Source organism: Ilyonectria robusta (genome assembly GCF_021365365.1).
Source record: "Ilyonectria robusta strain PMI_751 chromosome Unknown BGZ61scaffold_13, whole genome shotgun sequence".
NCBI classification, from domain to species: Eukaryota; Fungi; Ascomycota; class Sordariomycetes; order Hypocreales; family Nectriaceae; genus Ilyonectria; species Ilyonectria robusta.
The window spans coordinates 409,229-423,335 of record NW_025764447.1 but is presented as its reverse complement, the minus strand read 5'-3'; the positions used below and the strand labels follow the sequence as shown (position 1 = coordinate 423,335).

At 50.2% G+C, this 14,107-nt stretch overlaps 6 protein-coding genes across 6 annotated transcripts; 2 read left to right on the top strand and 4 right to left on the bottom strand.

Annotated features, from left to right (window-relative positions):
* Positions 1-12: 12 nt before the first annotated feature.
* Positions 13-2,254, bottom strand: BGZ61DRAFT_589538 (fungal-specific transcription factor domain-containing protein; the record flags this gene model as incomplete). The annotated part of the gene is made up of 4 exons (XM_046256583.1): positions 13-1,207; positions 1,254-1,897; positions 1,956-2,166; positions 2,223-2,254. The coding sequence occupies 4 exons, from the start codon at positions 2,252-2,254 to the stop codon at positions 13-15; spliced, it is 2,082 nt and encodes a 693-aa protein (XP_046102715.1).
* A 1,381-nt stretch (positions 2,255-3,635) lies between these two features.
* On the top strand, positions 3,636-4,715 carry BGZ61DRAFT_507101 (uncharacterized protein). Its single transcript, XM_046251890.1, has 4 exons — positions 3,636-3,786; positions 3,837-3,883; positions 3,931-3,968; positions 4,029-4,715. The coding sequence occupies exons 1-4, from the start codon at positions 3,708-3,710 to the stop codon at positions 4,588-4,590; spliced, it is 726 nt and encodes a 241-aa protein (XP_046102714.1). The 5' UTR covers positions 3,636-3,707; the 3' UTR covers positions 4,591-4,715.
* A 555-nt stretch (positions 4,716-5,270) lies between these two features.
* Positions 5,271-6,755, bottom strand: BGZ61DRAFT_355420 (uncharacterized protein; the record flags this gene model as incomplete). The annotated part of the gene is made up of 3 exons (XM_046240703.1): positions 5,271-6,237; positions 6,287-6,520; positions 6,571-6,755. 3 exons carry the CDS (start codon positions 6,753-6,755, stop codon positions 5,271-5,273), a joined length of 1,386 nt encoding a protein of 461 aa, XP_046102713.1.
* A 1,351-nt stretch (positions 6,756-8,106) lies between these two features.
* BGZ61DRAFT_454332 (uncharacterized protein) lies at positions 8,107-9,334 on the bottom strand. Its single transcript, XM_046246203.1, has one exon. It carries the CDS (start codon positions 9,230-9,232, stop codon positions 8,279-8,281), a length of 954 nt encoding a protein of 317 aa, XP_046102712.1. The 5' UTR covers positions 9,233-9,334; the 3' UTR covers positions 8,107-8,278.
* A 379-nt stretch (positions 9,335-9,713) lies between these two features.
* BGZ61DRAFT_454331 (uncharacterized protein) lies at positions 9,714-11,522 on the top strand. Its single transcript, XM_046246202.1, has 3 exons — positions 9,714-10,207; positions 10,269-10,508; positions 10,558-11,522. The coding sequence occupies exons 1-3, from the start codon at positions 9,857-9,859 to the stop codon at positions 11,458-11,460; spliced, it is 1,494 nt and encodes a 497-aa protein (XP_046102711.1). The 5' UTR covers positions 9,714-9,856; the 3' UTR covers positions 11,461-11,522.
* Positions 11,345-13,809, bottom strand: BGZ61DRAFT_51888 (uncharacterized protein). Its single transcript, XM_046252373.1, has 6 exons — positions 13,626-13,809; positions 12,744-13,569; positions 12,425-12,695; positions 12,213-12,376; positions 11,983-12,163; positions 11,345-11,931 (listed from the first exon to the last, which is right to left on the bottom strand). The coding sequence occupies exons 1-6, from the start codon at positions 13,790-13,792 to the stop codon at positions 11,534-11,536; spliced, it is 2,007 nt and encodes a 668-aa protein (XP_046102710.1). The 5' UTR covers positions 13,793-13,809; the 3' UTR covers positions 11,345-11,533.
* Between the last annotated feature and the right edge of the window lie 298 nt (positions 13,810-14,107).

Genomic DNA, 14,107 nt, shown 5'->3' with positions numbered 1-14,107 from the left:
CAAGCAGAGGTCTTAGGAATCCATACCACTTTGTAAAGCCGTTACAGCGTCATCGAAGGTATCCGTACCCATTATGGGACGATGCTGTGGAGGCACATGACCTTCGTTTCTGGTCCGATTGGCACCCGTTATATCCTCCGTCGCAGTAATCGAGGATGACACCCTGCCGTCGTTGGTAGCGTTTCTGCTGCTCTGCGTCGGGTATGGGCTTTCCCTAGGCCGAGAAGCCGCAAGCACATCTAACGACTGCGAAGATTGGGCGATAGTCTCGGCGGACTCTCGACTGAGCTCAGGACTGTCCATATGGTCCAATCTTCCAGACGTCAAAACCTTCATCTCTTCTGTAAGGATCAGTTGCAAGAGGTCCTTCATGATGTTTGCCGACTGCTTGGACAAAGTTGTCGGCGAGTTCAAGAGCTGCGGCATTGTAACAAGCTTGCCCAAAGCTCGTTTTGACTCTTGCGCAGTTGCTGTCAAGGGACATGAAAGTGCAAACAAGCACAATACCGCTCCCGCAGTGAAGCAATGGATCCCAATGAACGGAGCCACGGGCGTTCTTCCAGCCCACCTGAGGATATCTTGATAATCGCGGATTTTTGTCGTCTTCATGGCTGCTTCCCAACACTCACTTCTGCACATCTGATAAAATTCCAGATCAATCTCTTTCACGGCCGTACCCTCTACCGCACGCGGTATTTCAGACGAATGGATTGGTGTGCTCGGTTTGTTCATGTCCATGTGACGAGCTGAATTGTACGTCAGAAACGGACGGTATAGGATGATCTGAGCGTTGTAGTAATGCAATTCGAGTGAAAGAGCTTGGACTTTGAAGACCTCAATCATTCCGTTGACTTCTGGTTCAAGACGATCTGGTTTGAAAGATGACACTATCAGTTCAGGCGGAATGTTCCTTTTCCATGCAGCTAATCGCTCTCTGATGGACTTGGCTTGATCAACAATGTGCTGGATGGGTGTGGCCTTTTGACGATAGAATATTTCCATAATGTCAAACATGATCTTGTAGATGTTGAACTTGTGCATCTGATAGGATAGGATTGTTACGTCTTGGCGGGAGCCGTCCTCCAAAAGCTCGGTAGAGTCGAATCCTGGGCATCTTATCTGCGTGTCATCGATATTTCGCAGCATTTTCGTCTCCCAGTGTGTTTGGTTGATGAGAGAAGGTCTTCCACAATTGACAGCAATGAAACTAACGAGTATTAGCAAATTTCCGTTGGATAGCCAGGCATCCATACGTCTCTGAAATGCAGAGTGTCAGCCAGCATCTCTTGCGTATTTCTCTTTGAGTCGGGTCTATTTCTCTCCAGGATGATTCATTGTGCAATCCAATAGATAAGGCCGCTTTCAACGCCGCCCCAAGGACGACGTAAGCACGTCTTGGTCTGTTATCGTGGAAGCCCAAATATGTCGTCAGCAGAGTTCCCACCTGTGCAGACTCAATCGTCGGGATTTCAAATATCTCAAGGAAGTTTGCTTCAACCTTGCGAATCATCTTCTTCTGGAGCGCCTTCAGGTCAAAGCCGGGACGAATTTGATCGATGGCTCTTTCGTTGGCAAAGGTACAGCCCATGGCAAGAACGACCATAGAAAGTACGAGGAATGAGAAGCGATGGGGTTGAATAGACCCACATCGGATCATCTCGTTGAATTCTAACCTGAATGACGGCTCGTGAACTACGAGTTGATACCAATGGGTGTTGTGGATGTATGAATCCAGGAGTAAGGAAGCAATTTCCGATGGTGGCAACTGCATGTCGACCAAGTCCACAACTGGAACCCTCTCCTGCGTGCGAGAGGAGGTGGATGGGTGCGGAGTGGGTTTGTAAGTCGATTCAGTGTTTTCAATGGCGCTTGAAGGGGAATGCCAGTGGTCATATATCTAAGAATATCCCGTGAGCTAGGAAGGGGCGGCCAAGGATAATGAGTTGGCTACCTACATGGAAATATAGTCGGTATGAGTTTGGAGTCTCCTGAGTCACAACTCGGGTGCTAGTCTGTGCTTCAGACACAGGAGACGGTGGGCCAATATCGCTTGCAGGGACGTCTGGGCTATGTATGGCGTCTCGGATAGTCTGGAAGGTTTGAACGGGTGCAGGCTGAGGGGATGGGCGATGGGTATCTGCAGGGGACGTGGCTTTGCGATGCCGCCTTGAATATGGATACAGTGAGCAATGTTCTTGTCCACTACATATGTCATGACTTACTTTCTTCTTGTGTTGTTTTCTTTGCATTCCATGTTGGAACGAGTACAAAGCGCACATGGCCTCTCATTATCACACTGTGCCCCATGACTGGTTGTTAGTCGCCATCTCCCTCGATTTCGGCTACCAAAAGATGGAAATAAACTTGCCTTTAACTTTTGCTTGTAACATCGCATGCATGCGTTACGTGCTCTTGCATTCTGCAGCCCCCTGGTACCACCAGACGTGGATCGTTCAGCGGCTGGCGGAGAGGCAGGGCTCCGCTGAGACCCTTGGCGGCGCGTGCCGGGCATGTCTCTAGTTGCTGCTGACCGTAGACAAAACCACGTAGCGATAATCCTGTTCGCTGATAGAGGGCCTTCGTGTCGCGTTGTCGATCAGAGGAAGCAAGGACAACGCGCGGTGGAAAAGAGGAGACGTCTCAGATTGCGGGGCCAAGATCGCGGAGGTCCGGGGTAACCATTCTTCTTCTGGCGATGGCGGGGAAGAGACGACAGGGATTGTTACAGCGGGTAAAGAATCGGCAAAAGAGTTGGACAAACATATGATTCAGTAATGTTAAGCATCAAATCTAAGGTAGATAATCTGGCTCTGTCCTAGGTGATAAAAGCTCAGCCAACAAGGAAATTCTTCCTGGTGCAGTTTCTTCATGACTTGCGTTTACCGTTGCCGCGTAGCACCGAGATTACTGCGTGGAGGACCCGAGGAAGGATGATGCCTCGGAGCTGAGATTGGCGCTGCGGAAGATGTAGACCACCCTTAATGCCCGGGCTCTCCGGCTTGAAGTCTCAACCTCGTTCGTCCGACCATCGTGGTGAAACTCGAAAGTCTAGTTATGACCACTAGGTCATCGTACTAGCCCTCAAGTTCATTCCAATTATGGCGTGCGTTAAGTCTCCTTGTCCCCATCACCTACGCGCTGTATTTATAGGGGGTCATTCCCCAAGATTTTCCAATATAAACCACCGATCCTTGAGACTCTGACCCCATGGATGCAGAAGGATCTGGGTGCAGCTCCAAGTCAGCCCACACTTACCCTATAACACCCCACTTTACGCCCTCATGGACTAACTTAATAGCTCCTGAATTCACCGTTTGTTCACGATATTCCCTGGATTGTATGGTAAACCTTACCAGGCTAGCAAAGGTCGGAATTAGCTCGAACATATCGTGTTGAATTCCAAAGAGAGTACGGAACGAGGCAGACCTGTGGACATTTGGAGTGAGGGGCATAGCAACCCGCTAAGCAGCAAACAGCAGGTCACAATCGGAATCCCTGCTCGGTCATGGTGGGAATGTGGGATAACGGTGCATGATTGGCCTGCATCTACGGAGTAATCAGCTGATTAATTTGTGGCTATGCAGATGGGGTCTTATCGACCATCTATCTCTCCTCCTTTCTGTCAACATAAGCCTCGCTTTGCTACACTTGCGAAATTCTTCTTTTGCATCTTCCATTTAGAAATCTCAAGGGCACCAGCCAGCAATATGTCGTCTGGCAGTTACACATTATTCGACATCCCCACCAAGGCACCACGGGTGTGCTGGTCGATGAACACCTGGAGGAGTAAGTCCGCTCAGTCAAATTCGCATAAATAAATGCTAAACAAGATGAAGCGAGATTGCTTTTGAACTACAAGGGTCTCGACTACAAAACAGAATGGGTGAGTTAGAACCATGTGAACTGGGCCATCAACCCTAACCCTGGCAGGTTGAATATCCTGAGATCGGGCCGCGGCTCAATCAGCAGTAAGTAAAGGCTAGATTTCAAGAACAGTGGGAACATTATTGACGAAGTGGTAATATTAGTGTCCCTCCCAATGAAAGTGAACCCAACTTTACACTCCCAGCAGTACAAATGCCCGACGGCTCCTACGTCATGGACTCCTACAAGATTGCCGGTATCATTGAGGAAAAGCACCCAGAGCCAAGCTTGCCTCTGAACGCGCCATTGCAGGCCAGGTTTAGAGATATCATGATAAAATTCATGGGAGAGCTCACACCAATCTACGTCCCGGGAGTAGCGCAGCGCATCCTCGGCGACGAGAGCCTCGACTTCTTCCTCACCACGCGTCACAAGGATGTAGGCATGCCACTATTCGAATATGGGAAGCTGCAGGGTCCTGGGGCGTTTGAACGAGCCGAGCCATTTGCGCGTGAGATGACGGCGCTGCTGAACGAGACTTCCTCGGGGCCGTACTTTTTGGGCGATGTTGTCAGCTACACTGATTTTATATGGGCCGCTATCTTGCTTTTCTTCAAGTGCCTGGGCGATGAAGAGTATCAAGAAGTGCTAACGAGGAGCGGAGACGCTGAGACGCATACGAAGTTTTTGGATGCGTTGAGTCCGTGGACAGGGCGAAATGATTAGGGGAATTGAAGTTGCAATCCACATATGCTATAGCAATGCCCACCTCGCCTTTGAATGGAAGTCTGCAGCAAAACACCTGATTCCAGAATTAGTAGAGAGCATAATACAAGAATTGGCATAAAGTGCGAGAGACTCGGCGTCGTGCTCGCCTCCGCCGGTTTAATCCAAGGTCAGTGACATGCAGTATCTAACGAGACTGTAGCAGTAGCATCTGCAACTCTGAAGACCATTATTATGCTATGTCGTAGAATTGCACTCGCTCTGTCAATATGGCTCTTCACTTACCATCCGGGTCCCGAACTGTTTCCATTCCGACCAGATGTTGATCAAGTAACTGTATTTGAGTACGAGGATAGTCGGAACTGAGCTATTTTAAGCCTTGACATTGATGCAGAGCGTACTTAATCAGGGGTGTCTCACAAAGTTGTATCAATCAGCCACGTTGAGAACCAGGTGGAAGCTTATGGTTGAGCATGGAACTATTCCGGTAGCAGTAACCAGAATACATCGTAAATTAAACATATGCAGCTAAAACGGACGATGGTGAGTATCACCACTGTAAATTGGTGCCATTATTTACAACACCCGAGAACTGATCTAGAGATGAAACAAGTCCCCCTTTGCTCTTGCTCGATTATGAGACTGACCCTTTGCGGTAACATGACAGCCTCTAGTTTAGCTCAATTAAAGCGATCTATAAACTTGATCACCTTCCTCCCAGTGCTGCTCCTTTGAAATCCGCTCAAATCTTTCAACAAGGTGAGACGGAAACGATATTCATTCCCGGAATAAGCATGAAAAAATGTCCTAATGCGATCGATGAGTGCCTGTTCAGAAATCAGGTCCCTATCGCGCGGGGAGCAAAGCAGGCGGATTTCAAGTGATGACTCTGGGGAACCTTCCATCTTGTCCAAGATGACCTGCCACTGAAGAACTCCGCACTCCTCGTTGTTCAGCAAAGTGGTTAGGTGATGGAACTCGATGTACTCCCCGTCCCAGTCGAAGCTGAATCGACGATCGCGTCCTTGGAGACGAAGAACACGCAAATGCGGCCAATCAATGTCTGGGATCAGACCCCGAGCCTGCTCAGGTAGAGGATGGAGTGATCCAACATCTCCAGTAATATACCGCACGAGGGGATTTCGCAGGCGGGCAAGGGAGGTTTGGGCAATAATCCCCTGTTCTCCTTCAAGCATCGGAACAGGATCAGAACCATTCTCGGAGAACGAGGGAGGAAGAATCTCAAACAAAGTGTCGCGCGTGTCATAGATAAAGTCTTCATAGCCAGCAGCCGCATTCTTTCCAGTGAGGTCGGGATTACTGACTGCGTAAGGACCGGCTTCCGCGCTACCCATGATGGAGCAGATTTTGACTGGACCAAGAACTGCACTGATATGCGCCCTTTGAGCTGCGGTGAGTGTCTCTGAGGTGTAGATGATCTGATCAATGTGGAGCTTTGCTCGTTCTTCCTGAGGTAGTGTTGAAATGTAGTGCACAGTCTGAGCCATCTGGCTACTATCACCGCATAAGATGTTGACATGGTAGTCCACCAACAGCCGAACAACATCAGCAGGCGACATTAAGTGTCCTGCGCCGAGGACGGAGGCTCCGGCGTTTTCAAGGAGCTCTAAAATGAGATCCAGGGATCTAACATGTTAGCTGTCGTTGTTCCCTGTCAAGACTGTAGATGACTTACCTGTAAAGCTCCCCCGCAGTGTGCATAGTTAGAACCCAGTCCCCATGTTTGATGATTCCCATGTTCTGAATGAAGCTGCCAAAGTTGGCCCTGTGCCGGCGGTTCTCATGTACGTCTGTGGCGAAGAACAGAGGCTTTGACCCAAAGCCACCTCCTGTGACGCTCGCGTAGACGCTGTGGCGATAGGCATTTCGTGGGTCAGTGTCGTTGATCAGCCGCTCGATGGTTGTATAGCTAGGGAGGATGAGTGTCATTTCATGTATCGAGTAACTCGGTACTCTTACAGATCCTTCTTGCGGAGCAATGGTTGTGCCCTCAAGTTTGCTTCAATTGGCTCTTTTGGGGCCTGTTCCCTGGCTGCTTGAATGGTGCGTGCATCAGGCGGGTATTGGGCATCGGTGACGTAGAAGGGGTGAATTTTGGCAACAGAAAGGACATCGGCCAAGGAGTAATTGGAGTTGGGTATCATCGTTGGAGATTCAAGAAGCATCACAGATACGGAGGTTAGGGCTGGGGGTTATCAGGAGATCTCTCAAATGGGACAAGGAGTGATTTACGGCTACAAACTCACTGATGAGGTATTTGCTTTCTCTGAAGGCCTCGACAATCTAATCTCTCATGGTATTATAAATCGTATTACTCTAATGTCTGAGATGACGTGGAGGCGCTGGTTACACCGCGAAATTTGCGCATGGACTTGGTCTAGATCACATATGCCAGCATGTCAACAATACCATCTGCGGGGCTTATGTCCGAGACCCCAGAAATCAGTTCTGCTGTGAGGTGGGAACACAGCTGCAGCATCCTTGTAATTGAGCCGGCTTGCTTTTCCTCATATCGTCACAATAGACTAGCCAATAGCCGAGCATGATAGACATCAGTGCCACAGACTAGAGCCCGGCGATGTGACCAAGCGGATCTGAATCCGGGAGAGGTGTAGCGAGATGGCACGCCAGCATTTCAGTCATTGCTTCCCTTTCCCCTCAACTGAGAATTACAAGCACTAGCATCGGCTCCTTCAGCTGGCCCCCTTACCTCCCGGAATGTTGAGGTGCTTCATTGGTTCTGGCAACCCGGATTTCAGCATGCCGCCAGCTTAATCGGCAGATCTGCATTGTGTGGCTGCGGCCCGTCCGGTCACCGCCTGTACTTATGCAAGTAAATTACGGCCCGTAGTGGATCTTTCCTGCCGCGGCCCGCCATTCCCAGCCGTCTTCTTCTGCGCCCCAGCGGTGAGGCGTTGCAAAAGCTGGCCCGTATTCTGAGACAATTGGCGGCACAGGACTGTAACCGGAAACACCTGTGACGATCAATCGTGTCCCGCCTTTGAGCAATTTACATCCCGCATGCTAATATATTTGGATGAGTGCCTGATAGGTTGGGGTGGGACTCGGCGTTCGTATAGCGGCGGCATGGTATTAACTGCAGTCAATGGCGAATCTGATTCTCCAATGCATACGCCCGTGTGTGGCGTAGCATCGGCATCTTGTTTCTCCCAACAACAGAAAAATATGATACATCATAGATACTCGCAGATACCGAGGAGGGTCCAGATGCTTCTTGTCCGGGGGATCGCCCGCTAGATGCCGCGGGACGTCTTGGTTGTACAACACCCCTAAGAATTGCCCTAGTCAGCCAGCCACAAGCTTTATGGACAGACCTACGTGTTACACGAGGTGGATCACTGAAAAAGAAGCAGGAGATGCCAATCACTTGCTTGTAATAACGACAACTCGATGTTGGTCACTAACGATGCATTGCATAGTTATTGTCTCAGCCATGGACGGCACGGCACGTAGTGCTTATTCACCGAGTTCAGCTCAACGCAATACAGACGCACCTGAAATTAAATTCAACAGCTACCTTAAGCGAGGTCCTATTACGTACAAAGTCTCACAATTTTAATCCATCCCTTTGCATACCCGTGTGCATCGGCGAATCCGCCAAACTTGCGCCTCCGAAAGATGAAATCTCAAATACAAAAAATGCCACCTAATTGGACCCGCTGAACGGGACAGCATCCCATCGTACCCGGCGGAGATGGCGCTCTGGGTCCTTGACATCATTCCGCGCGTGCAGCCATCGACGATTGTCCACGAGAATGATGCTCCTCTGCGGCAAGTCGTCGGCTGTCAGATGCACTGTTGAATGTGATTGAGCCTCGGCGCTCTGCAGGGCTTGCTTAAGTTCATTGAGCGCTCCCGATGCCTTGTCGCTCAGTGGTGTAAGGATATCTTCCCTAAATCGCATCATAGTGGATCGGTCTTCTGCGTCAGCCACCAACACGCTACCAACAATGTCTTGCTGGGCAGCATCTTTGATGAATTCGGGAGGAATGGTGATCCGGTAGTCGGGGTTTACCAGAGCGGCCCGGGTTGTTGGGGACAGAAGCTGGCTCAGTCGCTCGACGTTCATGACGGACAGCGTTCCACCGCCGAATCGATCATGCTGGAGCACTTGGAGAGCAAAGTACCTCGGGGGTGGGTTCTCATAGCTGCAATCTGTGTGCCAAGGGAACTCTTCCATGGTTTCTGACCGAGCCTGATGATTCCCAGTCTGGAAGTCCGTGGTACTGGGGCGGACGTCCCAGAACCAGCCCCGCGTTGCGCTGTGCGAGATGGGTAGCTGGTGGTTGTGGTTCTTATTCAGACTGAGTAGCAATTGCTGAAGGTACTCGCTTTTGTCGTCCGGGAACTGGAGGCTGACTTTGAGTATGCCGCTTTGCTGGAGCTGATCGGCGACTCGGCGAACATGGTGAGCCTCTCTGGCATAGCTCAGATCGGGAGCCTCAATATGAGGCACCATTTGTGAGGCATGAGTGGCAAGGAAGCGGGCGCCATGGCGATTGCATCCTGAAAACCGCAAAAGACTTGACGTAGCGGATGGATTTCGGGTAGGGATATGTGCGGAAACGGCCTTGCGAGCGAGGCGGGAAACTAGATTCATGATTGACAATGTTGGGAGGCTATTGAGAAGCGTGGTAGTAAGAATGAATGGAATCGGCACAGACAAGAATTCCCACTCATCTCCAGATTCTCCTGACTGGACTCTGACCTTATTAAGCATCAAAGCTGCCTAGATTACGCAGGACCTATGAGACTCAACAATAGCCCACGATGCCGGTGCCACTATGTGATGGGTTGCACATCCCGCCTCCCGCCTCCCCCCTGCAGCCTGGTGGTCTGTCTCACACGCCCTCGGCCCAACGCACTCCCCGGGAGGCATCCGGACGGGATGTTAAACATGCAATTACGGCACGCTTAGTGCCATCGCGTACATACGTGCAAGTGTCTTGTTTGCTGGTTAATGCGAGACATTGTGACCCGGTAACCCGTCCCGTGTGAGCGAGCGCGAGCGAGGGGTTTTAGCCGCGCCACTGCGGCCTGTCCTCGGGCCTGCTTCCCGGGGACTTGACAATTACGTGTGAGACGTATGCCTGGTTTGGAAGCCCCTTGTCCCAAAATGTACCTGTGTGTCTTATAAGTACAGAGGTGTGCCTGTCCGCTCTGAGTTCATGCCACCGTCGATCATCTTACCGCCCTTTCCATTGAACAGACAGGAAAGTCTACGATGACTTCAATCACCGCGCCCCTGCAGCAAATCCACATTGGGTTGAGCCCTCATGGCTATGAGCCTGTGGCGCAATACGAGACCCAGAGTACCACCTACGCGGAAGAGCATGACAAGCTAGAAGCCAGTCTCCTGGACAGATGCCCTGCCCATTTGTGGCCCCATGACTCCTATACAACGGCTTGTCCTCGACCAATCCTGATCAGCAAGCATCACCAGCAGCAGTTACAAGACCTTCAAGAAGCATTGACGTCTGCCATCACTGACATTGTTCAGCGATGGTGGACTGACAGGGACGCGCGATTCCCGGCGCGCATGCCTCTAGAGGAGAGAGAAGAGGAGCTCCTACGGGTGAATTGTCCTCCCATCAAAGTTCTAACATCATCTGAGCTGACATTAATATCTTCCATAGTGGTTAGAAGACCAAGTCTCGTGTGGAAATCTGAAAAAGTTCACGGAGTGCTTGGGTTCATGGAGGCCTGACTTTTTGGTCGAGGACAGTGAGGACGGCGCCATTGTGGAGAATTTCCGCATCACCGAAATCAACGCCCGCTTCTCATTCAACGGGTTCATGCACCAGGCCTACGGGCAGCAAGCTCTGGATGATGTAGGCGTGGGTGCCAACCTGGCCAATGCAACAGATTCAGAAAAGGTAAGCCACCATGTCCATCTCTCGGTAACCACATCCTAATAAACGGCAGCTCCTTGAAGGTCTATTCACTCTCTTTGATCCGAGCATGCCGTTGTTTCTTCTCAAGGGCGAGGAACGTGGGATCGACATCCACATGTTCATAGACGTCGTTCGACGTCGCCTGGGAGTCACGCCGAAGCTCATAACCCCAACAGAGCTCAGATTAATCCCTGACCCTCAAAGTAAGAGCAAGTTCCGGCTGTTCGCTATCGTCAAGAATAATGGTGGCCTGACTCCTCTCACTTCTGCCTTCATGACTAGTGAGGGAGAAGTCGTGGAAGAGATCCACCAAGTCGGTCTTGAGTTGCATCAGCGTGAGTTGCTCGCATTGGCCCCGGAGATGCTGCGCCAGATTAGTCTCCGCTGTTTCAACGACATGCGTACTATTCTATTGGTCCACGACAAGCGCATGCTCGGTATTGTGAAGCAGGAACTTCAGTCACTGGTTACACGTGAAGTGCTCACCTTGGCACAGGCAGAGGCTCTTGACAGAGGAATTGTGGACACGATACTTCCTGCTTCACAAGAGCTACAGCAATTCGTCAGAGACTCAAAGGACTGCCCCGAGTTGAAGAACAAGTACATCTTGAAACCGATTCGTGGCGGTAAAGGGGCTGGAATTCTATTCGGTGATGAATTAAGTACGGATGAGTGGGTGCGTGCTTTGGATGGTCTTCGAGTGCCTGGTGTGGTCTCTGCTACGACCTGCGTGGTGCAACGCCTCATTGTACCGCGGTTGTACGATGTTGTGTTGAAGGCGTCAGGGGATAGGACGCGGTATGCAATTGTTGGCACATATCATGTCGTCGGTGGAAAGCTTCTAGGCTTGGGTATATGGCGTAGTAGCGGCGGTCGAATCTGCGCTGTCAGCACTGGGGGATCTTGGTTTTGTTCAGTGATACGCCAAGACTGATATATTTACGGCCTTGACTCGATGGGATATACTATTGCAGCTCAAATATACATATCCGTGGTCTTTGAATGTTTTACACACTCCAGATATCCTCCAACCCGCCAACTTCTAGCGCTTCGGCCAGGTCAAGAATTTGGGCTCCAGACAATCCATTAGTAGTGTTCCAGTCTTCAAAGAAAGGGTCTCCCAGGACTGATGTGCTCATTTGATCGAATAATGGTGTCGTGGCCGGTTGCTCGGCGGATGCAAAGAGACGCGGGTCAATTCCACTCAGTGCTTGGGTCAGCTCTTCTACCTCTGACTTACACATCCCTGCCAAGATGTTACCCTTTAAAGAAATGTAATCAAAAACCCTTCCGAGATCCACAAGCCAGTCATGTTGTGGTAAAAGCTTGCTGTGAATGCTCGAAGCCATAACCAACACAAAAGCAGCAGAAAAGGCGCTCTCAAGGTCAAAGGGCAGAAAAGCGTCTATACAGTGTTAGCCTATGTTTTGAATTTCTTCTTCATGCGGAAAATCACCTAGGAGGTCGCATTGTTGTAATTGTGCCAAGATAGTGGCCATCTGGACTGCAGAATCGATGCAAACCTGCAAGAGCCCCCTAATTGACGATGAGAGTGGAAGGTTCTGGGATTCAGATGCGTTTTCCATCCGTTGTTTAAGCAGATAAAAGAGAACCGGTCTACTCGTGAGTATGATACACTGACTTGTCAGCGGATACTCGAGGCAAGATCAACAAACAGGAGCTTACTTGATGGTAGGCCAGGTTCAGATGTGCGGAAACGCGGGAAATCTCTCCGAAACCGCGATCGGAAAAAGGAATTAGCTCTTCAGCAAGGTCGCCGATGCCCGTGAGCACGGTTCTTGTTGTTGCCACAAATGCCTTTTTCACCTCCTGATGAGAACTGTAAACAGCTGCACTGAGCGGTTAGTAATGCATCGTTTCCACCATGGTGCACTTACTGCTAATGACATTCCCGAATAAGCGACTAATTCTAAAATGAATTAAGAGTGCTGTCATTGTGGTGTCATCCTCGATGAGTGGGAATTTCGCCGTGATTTCTTCGTCCCGTATGGAGTCTGGAACACCCATTATTGATGAGAGTCTCCGGTCCAGGGCATATACGGTCCACCATATACAGCGACCTCGGTGTACTAATTGCGCCCCGACATCATTTGGTTGCATATCAGTATGTAACCCATGAATCTGAGCCATTCTGATTGCCTGGCCAACCTTTGTCAAGAGTCAGATAAGGTAGGTTCATAGAGGAACAGCACTTACATATAAATGAGCTGCAACGCGGTGGTCAACAGATTGGAGAAAGAGCGCGATGCAACAGAATATCTCTGTTGCTTTGACAGGATCAGAGCAAAGCTGGGTAGTATCAGGAAGCACACCCATAGCCCTCGCAAAAAGCTCTGAGCCCGCAGGCCCACTTTGGGCATTGCCTTGAGAGATAAATGACTTCCCAAAGGCCATGATAAGCAGATAGTGGACGTACCACAGTCTATTCGTTTGGGCGAAAGTTTCGGGCTCCTGATAAAATTGGTGTAGTCTGCTGGTAAACTCGGATTCGTCGAATAGGTGAAAAAAAGGGTGGGTTCGGAATTTGACGGTATGAAGGTAGTATAGAGACAGATCTAGTGAAGGAAGGCCCTCAAAGCTCCAGGAGTTGAATATGGGTCCTGGCTCGGGGAGAATCCTATATATTTCTCCATCGAGGCGACTTGAGGCCGAAGGAGAGTGTTCTGCACTCGGGCTCTGGTACGCCATGTCGAGAACCTGGCGGCTAAAAGACCAAGTCGACGAGTGACCCATGTATCTTAGTCTTCCTGAGGCCTCGGAGAAATAGGCAGGTTTCTCAGGGACGAGAGGATTTTCCACGGCCGCATCCTCAAGACTCGGCGACTCATATGACAAATGCGTTTCTTGTGATTCTCTCGGAGTAATATATTGCGTCTCGGTCAAATCTTGACGCTGCGAATATTGACTTGGAGTGTGATGCGTTTCGTCCTCTCGAGAAGGAGGTTGGCTTTGCTCTCGTGGTTCTTGACTCTTCTGTTGCCTCTCTAACTCTGCAAGCCTTCTCCGAAGATTCTTAAGAACGCTAGATCCCGGATGAGTGACGACCGTGACACAATTTCAATAGTCTTGTTTGCTTACCTCTCGGAGATGACAACTTTCTTATCATCTGAACTGAACTGACACTCGAGCCCCCGAAGGTGACACGTCCTGCAGGGACTTGCGCCAGAACATTTAATCTTGTGCTTGCGGCAGCGCTGGCACGCATTTACGACCCGCTTTCTCAATCTGCCTTGGTTGGTCTGCATCTTGTGTTGAGTGATGTGAGGAAAGTTGGGTTACAGTGGTTATCATTCTCAAGTGGGGAGATGTTTAGCTCCGATGCCGCCAGCTCCGCTTCTGGTGAGGGGCTGAATATGGCTTACCTCATGTATTTAGTGTGTACCTGGTGAAACTACGGCTAATGGACATCATCCTATTGGGTCGCTCTCGCTTTCCAGTACTAGAGTCCCTTTGAGTGTTCAGGAATAGACTATCCCCCTAGCCTGTATGATCCGAATCTACAAAGCCCACAATCTAGGTAGCTGAAGTTAACTTGCCCAAAAGAGCAGGCGAGACCGAAT

What these genes read in the sequence shown, in the direction of transcription:
- BGZ61DRAFT_507101 (XM_046251890.1), top strand. Translation starts at nt 3,708, where the DNA reads ATGTCGTCTGGCAGTTACACATTATTCGACATCCCCACCAAGGCACCA. An exon ending in GTCGATGAACACCTGGAGGA is followed by an intron (nt 3,787 to 3,836) that starts GTAAGTCCGCTC and finishes AACAAGATGAAG; the next exon opens with CGAGATTGCTTTTGAACTAC. An exon ending in GGGCCGCGGCTCAATCAGCA is followed by an intron (nt 3,969 to 4,028) that starts GTAAGTAAAGGC and finishes TGGTAATATTAG; the next exon opens with TGTCCCTCCCAATGAAAGTG.
- BGZ61DRAFT_454332 (XM_046246203.1), bottom strand. Translation starts at nt 9,232, where the DNA reads ATGAATCTAGTTTCCCGCCTCGCTCGCAAGGCCGTTTCCGCACATATC.
- BGZ61DRAFT_454331 (XM_046246202.1), top strand. Translation starts at nt 9,857, where the DNA reads ATGACTTCAATCACCGCGCCCCTGCAGCAAATCCACATTGGGTTGAGC. An exon ending in GAGAAGAGGAGCTCCTACGG is followed by an intron (nt 10,208 to 10,268) that starts GTGAATTGTCCT and finishes TATCTTCCATAG; the next exon opens with TGGTTAGAAGACCAAGTCTC. An exon ending in ATGCAACAGATTCAGAAAAG is followed by an intron (nt 10,509 to 10,557) that starts GTAAGCCACCAT and finishes AATAAACGGCAG; the next exon opens with CTCCTTGAAGGTCTATTCAC.
- BGZ61DRAFT_51888 (XM_046252373.1), bottom strand. Translation starts at nt 13,792, where the DNA reads ATGCAGACCAACCAAGGCAGATTGAGAAAGCGGGTCGTAAATGCGTGC. An exon ending in GCGTTGCAGCTCATTTATAT is followed by an intron (nt 12,696 to 12,743) that starts GTAAGTGCTGTT and finishes CTCTTGACAAAG; the next exon opens with GTTGGCCAGGCAATCAGAAT. An exon ending in TGAACCTGGCCTACCATCAA is followed by an intron (nt 12,164 to 12,212) that starts GTAAGCTCCTGT and finishes CTGACAAGTCAG; the next exon opens with TGTATCATACTCACGAGTAG.